A 14,544-nucleotide genomic window follows, 5' to 3' on the forward strand; every position below is an offset into this window, starting at 1 on the left:
CAATGTGTTGATATTTTTTATACAATCTGACATGCTTACATCAAACCAATCAACATAGCTTTTGCCTCATTTACTTGATTATTGTGTTAAGACGTTTATGTTCTATACTTGACAGATTTGACCTTTACCCTTGCAGTATGCTCCATAGGTGTGGTCCTGCTGTTTACCCTCCCTCTATCAAACCTCCCCGCTTCCCTCCCTTCCCACTCCATTTCTCTCCTTCATCCTGGGGGTAGTTGTGTTCTAGCTTTCATAAGAAAGTGTGAGTAAATATAAGTTGGTTTCATAGAAGTACTGAGTACATTGGATACTTTTTCCTCCATTCTTGAGATACTTTACTCAGGAGAATATGTTCTAGGTCTCTCCATGTAAACATAAAAGAAGTAAAGTCTTCGTCTGCCCGGGACCAGATGGCTTCACATTAGAATTCTACCAAACCTTTAAAGAGGAACTAATACCTATATTACTTAACCTTTTCCAAAACATAGAAAAAGAACGAATACTTCTCAACACATTCTATGAAGCAAACATCACCCTGATCCCCAAACCAGGAAAAGACCCAACAAGAAAAGAAAATTATAAACCAATATCTCTAATGAATATTGATGCAAAAATATTCAGCAAGATCTTCGCAAACAGAATCCAGCAACATGTCAAACAAATTATACACCACAACCAAGTGGGTTTTATCCCAGACTCTCAATATACGTAAATCTGTAAATATAATACATCACATAAACAAATTAAAAAACAAAGACCATATGAGCCTCTCAATTGATGCAGAAAAAGCTTTTGATAATATCCAGCATCCTTTTATGATCAGAACATTTAAGAAAATAGGTATAGAAGGGACATTTCTTAAACTGAGAGAGGCCATCTACAGCAAACCTACAGCCAATATTATATTGAATGGAGTAAAATTGAAAACATTTCGACTCATATCAGGAACCAGGCAAGGTTGCCCACTATTTCCACTGCTTTTTAACATTGTAATGGAAGTCTTAGCCATTGTAGTCAGGCAAGAGAAGGCAATCAAAGGTATCCATAAAGGCTCAGAGGAGATCAAACTTCACTCTTCACAGATCATATGATCGTATACCTGGAAAACCCCAGGAACTGAACCACAAAACTCTTAGAAGTGATCAAGGAATACAGCAGGTCTCAGGCTACAAAATCAATATTCACAAATCAGTAGCATTCATATATGCCAACAGTAGTCAAACTGAAAAAACAGTCATGGACTCTAATGTCTATTAATTTCAATATCAACGCCCAAAGAATTTTCCAGTAGAAAAAGGAAATGTAAATCAATAGTAAGAGGATATTAAAATAAATTTATTAGGAACTATAACTTATGTAAGTGTATAAAATTTTATAGTAGTTACGATTTTAAAAAAGAACATGAAAAATCTGAACTTTTCATTCCATAATTCTATAAAGGACCTTCGAAATTCATGTTTTCCATGATCAAAATAAGCTCTGGCCATGATTTAAATACTTCCTGTGGTAGAAAAGGGGTTTTAAACATCAATGTAAATGCCACATTGTGCATAATTGGAATGGACCCCAGAAGTTTCAGTTGATAGTCGTGTGTTCTAGGCAATGTACTTTTGCAGTCCTGTTCCCTCCACCTAAACACTTCTCATCTTCTTCTTCCCTTCTTCATCCACTGGGTGAAGTGCAATTCCTTCTTTAGATTGCAACTTAAATAAAGTTTCTTTGAGTGCATTGCCCCTGACATACCCAACATAAGACCCAATACCCACAAGCCCCAAACATGGCCAGATGCCTTTGTGTCTCTATCTGGTTACAGCTTGTCTTAATTCTTCTTTTCCCACCTGTTTCTCTTTGTTCCTGTTGCCTGTCCTGTCTTATGGGATGCTCTCTAACACTGGTCTTTCCCAGTGAGTAGGGGTTGTGGATGGTTGATACTTGCACTCCTGGTTGCGCAGCATAATACGAATAATCACTCTGCAAAGAGTAAAGTGGCAATTGAACATGTGGAAGCTGCGGGTGTGATTTGATGCACATGTTCATTGCCGATTTGTTACTAATTCATGCTGTTTGCTGTGTATCATGGCTGTACAAATACAGGCCGACCCCAGTGGCCCCTTGGAGCTTTTGGCATTTGATAACTGATAGGTACAGTTAAGTCTCAGCTCCGCAGGAGAAATGAAATTATTGGTTGTCACTCCCAAAGTTTTTGTCTCAAACTTTATGCAGGAAATTGAGGTTTTTGTCTTTAAAAGACAAACAAGAAACTAACTCCCTTTCCACTTCCTTTAGCTATGCAAGCAAACAGTGGACCAGACAGGTCTGATGCTGGCCCTTCGGCCCTAAAGAAATGAACTGAGGCCCATTCTACCCATGACAGATGTTTTCAGCTGATTTCCAGGGCTAAAACAGATTAAAATGGACAAAGAGAGCTAAAGGATCATAGAAAATAAGAGCTTACGCCTGAATCTCTGCCTGCCTGGCAATGCCCAGAATAACATTGAACCAAACAGTATTATCTGGTGGCCTCTATGTAAAGGCCAGTATGCTCTTTATTATTATTATTTTTTTTTTATCTATGCAGATTGGTGCCTTCTTTACTGATTCAGACCAAATCAGCTTTCTTGGGTCTCTTGGGTATCAGAATAATAGGATTTAGTCTACACACAGTTAAACTCTGTTCTGTTTATCGTGAGCAAAGTGGTTGTAACTTTGGTTCATCACGCGATGACCCTCAAGGTATCAGAATTTCTCCTGCTGGGCACTCTTGGTGCCACTAGAACATTTCCAAGCTCACCCTTGGATTTTGTGGAAGGGATATGCCACCTTGTACAAGCTACCCTTTCTTTCTGCTACGGGAAGAATGCCTCCAAAATCCAACCTCCGAGTGGGTATTCAGACGCACATTGCTGACTTCTTAACACACTGCTGATTCCTAACACCTTGCTCTTTTTTTGCCTTTGAGGTTTCTTTTTTAATCCCAGAACTGAGTTCTGGCTCGCTCATTGCTGAGTTATCGATGCAACCATCTACTATTACCTTGCTGTTACCTGTTAGGACATGGGATTCCTGAGTGCCACTTCTCGTGTGACTGATATTAAGAGGAGATAATTAGTAACAAGTCAACCATTTGGTTTTCCAAAGCCATAGACAAGTATAAAAATATTCATTTGAATCTTTCCCAGACAAAAGTGAACGTTTTCTAACTTTCATAGAGCAAGGACTAAAGAGGAATGATCAATATATAAATTGTTTGAATAACAAACTCTCAGCAAGAAGATCACTAGCAGTTCATAGACCAAAGTTATTCCAGAGCACCGGTTTAAAATGGTAATCTCTGGTTTCATCAAATTCCAATACTTTCTTTATTTTATAATAAAAACTAAAATAATTCAGAAGTAAATTTTGGTGCATTTTCACTCAGATACAAATTTTAATACCAAACTGATACCAATAAATGTAAAAGCAGTAATGGGGCGCCAGAGGCTGAGTAGAAGCAGCAAGAATTTACAAAATCCTAGACTGCTTTTCACAAGTTGCCCCCAGCCTGGCTCGGAGATTGCTCATCTCAGCAAGCACATTAAAGGAGGCTGCCACCACCAACACATGTAAGGCTGTCCCACAAAAGTACCCTAAAGATAAGGTAACAGAACAGAGCACAGACCCTAAAATCACATTACGGTAGTGCAAATCTCAGCCCTCTTACTCTGAACAAGATTTTGACTACTCAGGGTGGTAGTCAAAACAAAGTAGCTTTGTTTTCCTTGTTGGTAAAATGAGAACAATGAAACTTCTTACCTCAAGACTTGTTGGGAGGATTAAATGAGATAATTCTTTTAAAGTGCTCATTTAGTACAGTGTCTGACACACAGTAATCGCTCAAGTGCTAGCCATGGGTAGAAACACTAAAGAAAAAACTCAAATAATTTGAGTGGTGTCTGTGACTCAGCGAGTAGGGCGCCGGCCCCATATACCAAGGGTGGAGGGTTCAAACCCGGCCCCAGCCAAACTGCAACAACATAAAAAATAGCTGGGTGTTGTGGCGGGCGCCTGTAGTCCCAGCTACTGAAGAGGCTGAGGCAAGAGAATCGCCTAAGCCCAAGAGCTGGAGGTTGCTGTGAGCTGTGATGCCATGGCACTCTATCAAGGGTAATAAAGTGAGACTGTCTCCAAAAAAACAAAAAACTCAAATAATTTGAAGACTTCCCTTGGGTGTATCTATTCTTACAGTATTTTTAAAGATCACTATATTTTAAAAGCTACTAATTATAACAACTTCATAAAGTTGTATTTCAAAAAAATTTAATGGACATTCTATATATAATATTGTTTTTCACATAATTTGTTAAACTCTGATTAAATACTGGAGATAGTCTGCTGGAATAGAATGTGGAACCTGGCAAACATCTGAAAACTTCAAAAAGGATACAAGATAGAATTATTCAAGTGTTTTGGGTTTATAGTATTTGTAAAGTCTCTATAGTGTCTATTTGGACAAGTCATTAATAGAGCCTTCTAACAAATATGTCAGAGATATTTCTTAATATGATGGAATGGAAGGAAATTAAATAGCTTCTCTAATTATAAGATAGTTTATAATGAATCATTCACTTCTGAAAGTGGACAGGGTATCATGAAAATCTATGCCAAAAATAAAAATTTATTAATATTGTATTAGGGAAAACTTTTAGATTGACTACTTTTTCAAATTCAGAATATTATATTTGCTCTATAAACTCTGGATTACAGAACATGATCAATCAATAAGAATTTGCTCTTATATCATGTCCCTGTGACATGTACATCAGTTTTATTTGCCCCAAAGTCAACACCATGAGGCTTAACGGTTTCTGTTTTTGACACGTGTGATCTGATCCATAGTACACAGAGCCCCTAAGAACTTGCCTTGCTGGTCTGAAAGAAATCTCCATTTGCATGTCCTAACTTAGAAATAATGCTTTAAAGTAAAACGCCGTATCTGAAATGACTCAGAGAATATTCAAATTAACAAGCATCCTATATTTACTGCATTGTATTTTTTTCTCTCTTTGTCAGAAGATCACCCATGTGCAACCAACCATCCATCAACAAAGCCACTATCACAGGTAAGAAAGGTCTGGGACCTTATTCCCCACTGTCTAAGAGGAAAGAGCCACTATATTACCATCACCAACTTTATACTGTAATATGAAAATTTTAAAGGAAGGAATTGCTTCTTCTCCGGATTATTTTTTCGTCATTGATCTCACAAGCCATCCATTTAAGCTGTTACTTGGGAAATCTCTGATGATGTACAATTTTCATTTAACTCCATGCTCATACTCAGTTTAGTGTTGCTCTGAGCATTTGTATTCAGAGAGATTGCATTACCTTCCAAATGTTTACCATTTTGCTTTCACATTTATGCTATCAGCATGGTATGACTATGTGGCAGCTTAATTTAATGAAAGGGAAAGTATAAATAAAATGGGTACCCTCTTGGTTAATCAATATTCCAGTTGTGCACAGGAAGGAACATTCTTCCAGTAGTCCTTATTAGGACCCAAAGAGCTAAAGATAAATTTAGTTTGAGAAGGGAGAAAAGTTAATGAGAACCAAAAGAAGGGGACCCATAGATGTTTAGGAAAGAAAAGTAGAGGAAAGAATGAAGGAAGGGACATATAAATAAAATGATCCCAATTCCTATTAGACACAGGACTTGACCTCAACTGAAACAAAAACGGAATAAATGATCTCATTTTGCTGAACCTGCAAGCAAATTGCACTCACTTAATCATTTCTTGAAACCTCAACTGATTTATTAAAATAATTGCCTGGAAAAGAAAACCTATTCTTTTAAAACCTAGTACCAGATGAAAATTAACATATTTTCCAAACTGGACCAGTATTTCACTCACGCAGGTGGCTTCCTCGAGCTCCAACCCATAATGTGGTAAGCAGCTCCTAAGTTACCAGAGAGTACACTGTCCTTGAAACTGAATTTTATCATATCCAGTCAACTGCTTGAGTTGCAGTCGCCACATCAGAGTTGATTCTGGAACAGCTGTAAATGTCTTCTTCTCTGAACAGCTATCAAATGGGATTTGTATTGCAATAAATACTACATTATTGGTTCTCTTTTCCATGTTTTTCTTTCAAAATCTTACTGGTGATGATTTTCAATTGTCATTTCAGAGTATATATATAATTCACCAGTTTTGCTCTTGACATTGATTAAGAGATGAACAATAAAATTTCTTAAATGATAAACAAATTCTTTGAGTAACAGATTTATTCTTCAGAAACTCAAATTCAACAGAAATTAGCCCAAATTCAGAGGGAGGTGTGGAAATGGATCTCCCTCTATCTCTGTGCAGTTTCCTGAATAGATGAACAGGCCCGAGAGATGAACAGGCCCACCGAGAGATGAACAGGCCCACTTCTGTGAACTGTGCTAACTGAACAGGGGCCCCTACTGAACAGGGGCCCTACCTGCTCTGAGCACCAGGTCTGACCCTAGAAAGAAGGACTACCCTCCCCTCATTTTTGTAATAAGATAAGACATTATAGTTTGAGCAGAATGCAGTACTATTTGGTTTCTGAGAGCTTTTTTAGCTTGAGGTCACATATGACCTGGCCTCACAGGTGGAGCAGCATTCTCTCAGAAGAGCAGCTTCAGGCACCAGTGGAGACCATTGTGTCCAACAAGAGATGGTTGGGTGCTTAGTGGTCAGGACAGCTGCCCAGCTGCCCCAGAAGATGCCCAGGACAGCTGAGCAGGAGAGTGGCTACACTCAGAGGGCACAGGCCTGGTCTTAAGCACATATGAGAGACGCCATAGAGGCTCCCAGAAAGTTTTATTTATTATTGAGGCCCTGGAACAGTGGGGCCTGTGAGCCACTGAAATGAAAAAAACAGAAGTTAATATGGTCTCTTTTGTACCCACAAGCTCCTGACCTAAGGCCTAGGGACGGTGGGGCTATAGAAACATCTTGTCTAGGAAGGGAAACTAATGAACCTCCGGTCACCGCACAGCGCAGCTCGGCTCATCACTAAGCTCAGCAGGAAATTAACTGATGGCAGAGGAGAAGTCTTCTTTCTTGCCCAAGCACAGCACAGCAAGGTGGGAATGTGGGATGAGGACAGGGATGGGGAAGAGGACCAGTCGCAGGGGAAGTTTCCTCTCGCTGAGCCCGAATGGTAATAATGATGATAATGGCAATTTCAGTGTGGACCTAAGACACTCAGGGCAGGAGATGCTCTGCCTTCCCTTCCTTGGCAGCTGACTGCTCAGGCCCCACCCTCCAGGCTCCCCAACCCTATTGTTGGAACCTGGCTCAACCTCTGCAGTAGTCCTAGGAGGCCTGGAGCAGCTGAAACAAGTTAGTGGGCACCTTTAAGATGAATATGGTGGCTCACTGCCTGTAGCTCAGCAGCTAGGGTGCCAGCCACATACACTGGGGCTGGCGGGTTCAAACCCAGCCTGGGCCTGCCAAACAATGACAAATACAACAAAAAAAGAAAAAAAAAGTAGCCGGGCATTGTAGTGGGCGCCTGTAGTCCCAGCTACTTGGGAGGCTGAGGCAAGAGAATTGCTTAAGCCTAAGAGTTTGAGGTTGCTATGAGCTGTGATGCCACAGCACTCTACCGAGGGTGACATGGTAAGACTGTCTCAAAAATAAAAAAAGAAAGAAAAGAAGAATACGACCTTCATAGAAATTTGGTTTAATGTCAAGAACAATGTAATGTGACAGGTAAGCTCATGGCTGGTCCAAAGAGCTGCACAGCTGCCCTTGAGGGGTCAACTCCATAGAACAGAATGTGGTACCCCTAGAATTGTACCTAGTGGGTGCCCTGCCTGTCTCAAACTCAAGCGGTGCTCTATCATGATGGCTCTGAGGCCCTTTCTTTGCTGTTCCCTCATCTTTACCATGGTGAAATTACTTCATGTGAGTGGGTGAACATGTGTGATGTTCCTAGCACAGTGCCTCACAAAATCGCTCTCGGTACTTCTTTTTCTCTCATTTTGTGGTTATGATTTGGTTTTGTTTTGGGGCCCACTCTGTACAAAGGACTAGGAATGTCTTCATCAGTTTGTGGTGCTGTAGCAACGTGCCATACACCAATAGCTTATAAACAACATAAAGTTATCTCTGACAGTTCTGTAAGCTGGAAATCTGAGATGGGGCTAGCCTGAGCAGGTCCTCTTCAGGGCTGCAGGCTTCTCATTATATCCTCACTAGGTGGAAAGGGGGTGAGAGGGCCCTAATCCCACTCGTGAAATTGAACTTTCCTGACCTCATCATCTCTGAAAGGCCCAGCCTCCAAATAGTCCCCTCGGGGGGTTGAGATTTTGATCTGAGTTATAAGGGCATACAAACATTCAGTCCATAACAAGAGGTGATGAAAAGAACAGGCCAAAGAGACAAAATGAGGAAAGGGAACAGCAAAAGACAAGCTTGCAGACCCCAAGGGTGAAATTCATGCGCCTCCCTAAATGGTAAAGTGGACACACTTTGTGCTGTCAAATTGGGCACGAGTTTGTTGCTGCCTGCACTATAGCCTTACTCTCATCAGAGTCACGAGCTGCTGTCTCTGTGATGACATATGGGACAGACTATTGTCCAGCGTTATTTGCAAAGTCTAGAAACTTACTTTTGAGCCCTAGTCTTCTGAAGAAAAAAATTTAACTATAAATTTTCCATAAACCAATTTTTTTAATTATTTTTTAAAAAGAGATAAGAACTTCAGCTGCCTATATAGGTCATAGCATGTTTTCTAAGGAATTCTCTCCTAGAACTTACAATAACCTTGTCATGCTTACATGATTATTCCATTTGATATATATCATTCATGTGTACTAGTCACTTGCTAGTTTGTATTTCCATATATAATTGGTAAATATAGATAGATAGATCTAAGATGACTTAACAATTTTTTTTTTTCTCTTTTTTTTTTTTTATTGTTGGGGATTCATTGAGGGTACAATAAGCCAGTTACACTGATTGCAATTGTTAGGTAAAGTCCCTCTTGCAATCATGTCTTGCCCCCATAAAGTGTGACACACACTAAGGCCCAACCCTCCTCCCTCCATCCCTCTTTCTGCTTCCCCCCCCATAAACTTAATTTTCATTAATTGTCCTCATATCAAGATTGAGTACATAGGATTCATGCTTCTCCATTTTTGTGATGCTTTACTAAGAATAATGTCTTCCACTTCCATCCAGGTCAATACGAAGGATGTAAAGTCTCCATTTTTTTTAATAGCTGAATAGTATTCCATGGTATACATATACCACAGCTTGTTAATCCATTCCTGGGTTGGTGGGCATTTAGGCTGTTTCCACATTTTGGCAATGGTAAATTGAGCTGCAATAAACAGTCTAGTACAAGTGTCCTTATGATGAAAGGATTTTTTTCCTTCTGGGTAGATGCCCAGTAATGGGATTGCAGGATCGAATGGGAGGTCTAGGTTGAGTGCTTTGAGGTTTCTCCATACTTCCTTCCAGAAAGGTTGTACTAGTTTGCAGTCCCACCAGCAGTGTAAAAGTGTTCCCTTCTCTCCACATCCACGCCAGCATCTGCAGTTTTGAGATTTTGTGATGTGGGCCATTCTCACTGGGGTTAGATGATATCTCAGGGTTGTTTTGATTTGCATTTCTCTAATATATAGAGATGATGAACATTTTTTCATGTGTTTGTTAGCCATTCGTCTGTCGTCTTTAGAGAAAGTTCTATTCATGTCTCTTGCCCATTGATATAAGGGATTGTTGGCTTTTTTCATGTGGATTAATTTGAGTTCTCTATAGATCCTGGTTATCAAGCTTTTGCCTGATTGAAAATATGCAAATATCCTTTCCCATTGTGTAGGTTGTCTCTTTGCTTTGGTTATTGTGTCCTTAGCTGTACAGAAGCTTTTCAGTTTAATGAAGTCCCATTTGTTTATTTTTGTTGTCGTTGCCATTGTCATGGCAGTCTTCTTCATGAAGTCTTCCCCCAGGCCAATATCTTCCAGTGTTTTTCCTATGCTTTCTTTGAGGATTTTTATTGTTTCATGCCTTAAATTTAAGTCCTTTATCCATCTTGAATCAATTTTTGTGAGTGGGGAAAGGTGTGGGTCCAGTTTCAGTCTTTTACATGTAGACATCCAGTTCTCCCAACACCATTTATTGAATAGGGAGTCTTTCCCCCAAGGTAAGTTCTTGTTTGGTTTATCAAAGATTAGGTGGTTGTAAGATGTTAGTTTCATTTCTTGGTGTTCGATTCCAAGTGTCTATGTCTCTGTTTTTGTGCCAGTACCATGCTGTCTTGACCACTATGGCTTTGTAGTACAGACTAAAATCTGGTATGCTGATGCCCCCAGCTTTATTTTTGTTACTAAGAACTGCCTTAGCTATACGGGGTTTTTTCCGGTTCCATACAAAACGCAGAATCATTTTTTCCAAATCTTGAAAGTACGATGTAGGTACTTTGATAGGAATGGCATTGAATAGGTAGATAGCTTTGGGAAGTATAGACATTTTAACAATGTTGATTCTTCCCATCCATGAGCATGGTATGTTCTTCCATTTGTTAATATCCTCTGCTATTTCCTTTCTGAGGATTTCATAGTTTTCTTTATAGAGGTCCTTCACCTCCTTCGTTAGGTATATTCCTAGGTATTTCATTTTCTTTGAAACTATGGTGAAGGGAGTTGTGTCCTTAATTAGCTTCTCATATTGACTGTTATTGGTGTATACAAAGGCTACTGACTTGTGGACATTGATTTTATATCCTGAAACATTGCTGTATTTTTTGATGACTTCTAGGAGTCTTGTGGTTGAGTCTTTGGGGTTCTCTAAGTATAAGATCATGTCGTCAGCAAAGAGGGAGAGTTTGACCTCCTCTGCTCCCATTTGGATTCCCTTTATTTCCTTGTCTTGCCTAATTGTATTGGCTAGAACTTCCAGCACTACGTTGAATAGTAAAGGTGACAGAGGACAACCTTGTCTGGTTCCAGTTCTAAGAGGAAAAGCTTTCAGTTTGACTCCATTCAGTAAAATATTGGCTGTGGGTTTGTCATAGATAGCTTCAATCAGTTTTAGAAATGTGCCACCTATGCCTATACTCTTCAGAGTTCTAATTAGAAAAGGATGCTGGATTTTATCAAATGCTTTTTCTGCATCTATTGAGAGGATCATGTGATCTTTTATTTTTGCCTCTGTTAATATGGTGGATAACGTTTATAGACTTGGTATGTTAAACCAGCCTTGCATCCTTGGGATGAAGCCTACTTGATCATGATGAATGACTTTTTTGATGATAAGCTGTAATCTATTGGCTAGGATTTTGTTGAGAATTTTTGCGTCTATGTTCATGAGTGAGATTGGTCTGAAATTCTCCTTTTTGTTTGGGTCTTTTCCTGGTTTTGGTATCAGGGTGATGTTTGCTTCATAGAATGTGTTGGGGAAGATTCCTTCTTCCTCAGTTTTTTGGAATAATTTCTGCAGTACAGGAATAAGCTCTTCCTTGAAGGTTTGATAGAATTCTGGAGTGAAGCCATCTGGACCAGGGCATTTTTTGGTTGGAAGCTTTTTTATTGTTTCTTTGATCTCAGTGCTTGAAATTGGTCTGTTCAGAAGGTCTATTTCATCCTGGCTAAGTCTAGGGAGAGGGTGTGATTCCAAATATTGATCCATTTCCTTCACATTGTCAAATTTCTGGGCATAGAGTTTCTGGTAGTATTCAGAGATGATCTCTTGTATCTCTGTGGGATCAGTTGTTATTTCCCCTTTATCGTTTCTGATTGAGGTTATTAGAGATTTTACTTTTCTATTTCTCGTTAGTCTGGCCAATGGTTTATCTATTTTATTTATTTTTTCAAAAAACCAACTCCTTGTTTCATTAATTTTCTGAATGATTCTTTTATTTTCAATTTCATTGATCTCTGATTTGATTTTGGATATTTCTTTTCTTCTACTGAGTTTAGGCTTAGATTGTTCTTCTTTTTCCAATTCCATAAGATCTCTTGTGAGATTATTGATGTGCTCTCTTTCTGTTTTTTGAATGTAGGCATCTAAAGCGATGAATTTTCCTCTCAAAACTGCTTTTGCCGTATCCCACAGGTTTTGGTAGCTTGTGTCTTCATTGTTGTTATGCTCAAGGAAGTTAATGATTTCCTGTTTTATTTCTTCCTTCACCCATCTGTTATTCAACAGAAGATTGTTTAATTTCCATGCCTTTGGGTGGGGTTGAGCATTTTTGTTAGAGTTGAGTTCCATCTTTAGTGCCTTATGGTCTGAAAAGATACAAGGTAAAATTTCAATTCTTTTGATTCTGTTGATATTTGTTTTGTGTCCCAGGATATGATCAATTTTGGAGAATGTTCCATGGGGTGATGAGAAGAATGTATATTCTTTATCTTTGGGGTGGAGTGTTCTATATGCGTCTATCAAGCATAGTTGTTCTAGGGTCTCATTTAAATCTCTTACATCTTTGTTTAATTTCTGTTTAGAGGATCTGTCCAGCTCTGTAAGAGGTGTGTTAAAGTCCCCTGTTATGATGGTATTATCAGATATCATATTGCTCAGACTGAGTAAGGTCTGCTTCAAGAATCTGGGAGCATTTAAATTGGGTGCATAAATATTTAAAATTGAAATGTCTTCTTGTTGTAGTTTTCCCTTGACCAATATAAAGTGACCATCTTTGTCTTTTTTGACTTTAGTTGCTTTAAATCCACATGTATCTGAAAATAAGATTGCAACTCCTCTTTTCTTCTGAATTCCATTTGCCTGAAAAATTGTCTTCCAACCCTTGACTCGGAGCTTGAATTTGTCTTTTGAAGCCAGGTGTGTTTCTTGCAGACAGCAAATGGATGGCTTGTGTTTTTTAATCCAGTCAGCCAATCTATGTCTCTTCAGTGGGGAATTCAAGCCATTAACATTTATTGAGATAATGGATAAGTGTGGTAGTATTCTATTCGTCTTATTTTGTAAGAGTCCATTGCTTAGTTTTATCTTTTGCATCAGTGTGGAGGTTAGGTTCTGCCCTTTGATTTCTGAGTTCTTACTTTGCTGCTGATCCATTGTGGTGGTGAGTGTGCAGAGCAGGTTGAAGTATTTCCTGTAGATCTGGTCTTGTTGTGGCGAATTTCCTCAATGTTTGTATATCCGTAATTGATTTGATTTCTCTGTCAATTTTGAAGCTTAGCTTAGCAGGGTACAGAATTCTGGGCTGAAAATTGTTCTGTTTAAGTAGATTAAAGGTAGATGACCATTGTCTTCTTGCTTGGAAAGTTTCATTAGAGAAGTCTGCGGTAACTCTGATGGATTTGCCCCTGTAGGTCAACTGGCGCTTACTCCTGGCAGCTTGCAGAATCTTTTCTTTTGTCTTGACTTTGGACAGGTTCATCACAATGTGTCTTGGAGAAGCTCGGTTAGAGTAGAGGCGACCCGGGGTCCGATATCCCTCTGAAAGCAGTGTGTCAGAATCTTTGGTGATGTTTGGGAAATTTTCTTTTATAATATTCTCTAGTATGGCTTCCATTCCTCTGGGGCATTCTTCTTCCCCTTCTGGAATTCCTATAACTCGTATGTTGGAACGCTTCATAAAGTCCCATAATTCTGACAGTGAACGTTCTGCTTTCTCTCTCTTCTTTTCTGCCTCTTTTACTGTCTGAGTTATCTCAAGAACTTTGTCTTCTACCTCTGAAATTCTTTCTTCTGCATGGTCTAACCTGTTGCTGATACTTTCCATTGCATCTTTAAGTTCCCTAATTGACTGTTTCAGTTCCTTCAGGTCTGCTATATCCTTTTTATATTCTTCATATCGTTCATCTCTTATTTGATTCTGTTTTTGGATTTCCTTTTGGTTATTTTCCACTTTATTAGCAATTTCCTTCATTGTTTCCATCATTTCTTTCATTGTTTTCAACATGTGTATTCTAAATTCCCTTTCTGTCATTCCTAACATTTCTATACTGGTGGAATCATCTGCAGTAGCTACCTCATGGTCCCTTGGTGGGGTTGTTCTAGACTGGTTCTTCATGTTGCCTGGAGTTTTCTGCTGATGCTTCCTCATGAGTGATTTCTTTTATCTGTTTGCTTGCCCTAATTTTCCTTTCACTTCCTCTTGCTCTTTAAGTTCTTGTGCCTGTGGACTAAGGGTTACAGGACCAGAAGGGTGAGAAGGTTGAAGAGCAAAAAAAAAGGGGATGAAAGAAAGGAGGACCGAGTGATAAGAAAAAAAGAAAGATAGAGAAAGGAGAGGGGGTGGGTATAAGGAATATTGACAAAAAGAAGAGAGGCACAGAAAGAGGGAGACAGGGCAATATAGGTGTACAGTAGGGTACTTTGACACAACCTTAAAAAACCCCACCTTCTGGGGCTGCCCAGTTGCGTGGTTCCCTTGAGGTCAGCAGCTCTTTGCTAACCTGATCAGACACAGTACCCCACCTCCACCAAGTAGAGAGGAAGGACAAAAATGCTATAAATCAAACCAAAACAAGCAAACAGAAAACTTTACAGGGATAAAATTGGGTGAAAAACCAAATTATATCGGTAGAAACACTAGCAAAAATGAAGTTGAAGTTAT

General features: G+C 39.2%; 1 protein-coding gene across 5 annotated transcripts in view; it reads left to right on the forward strand.

The window, feature by feature from the left end:
- The window catches only part of LOC128584991 (cAMP-specific 3',5'-cyclic phosphodiesterase 4D), a 566,576-nt gene that overhangs the window by 368,600 nt on the left and 183,432 nt on the right, over window positions 1–14,544 (forward strand). For 4 of the 5 annotated variants that reach the window (XM_053590276.1, XM_053590273.1, XM_053590278.1 and 1 more), the window contains exon 5: window positions 5,050–5,099. In XM_053590276.1, the coding sequence (XP_053446251.1) occupies window positions 5,050–5,099 (50 nt within the window). The remainder of the gene's footprint in view (window positions 1–5,049; window positions 5,100–14,544) is intronic. The other variant, XM_053590274.1, reaches the window with a different exon arrangement.

The sequence above is a fragment of the Nycticebus coucang genome, chromosome 1, assembly GCF_027406575.1.
Source record: "Nycticebus coucang isolate mNycCou1 chromosome 1, mNycCou1.pri, whole genome shotgun sequence".
Taxonomy (NCBI): Eukaryota; Metazoa; Chordata; class Mammalia; order Primates; family Lorisidae; genus Nycticebus; species Nycticebus coucang.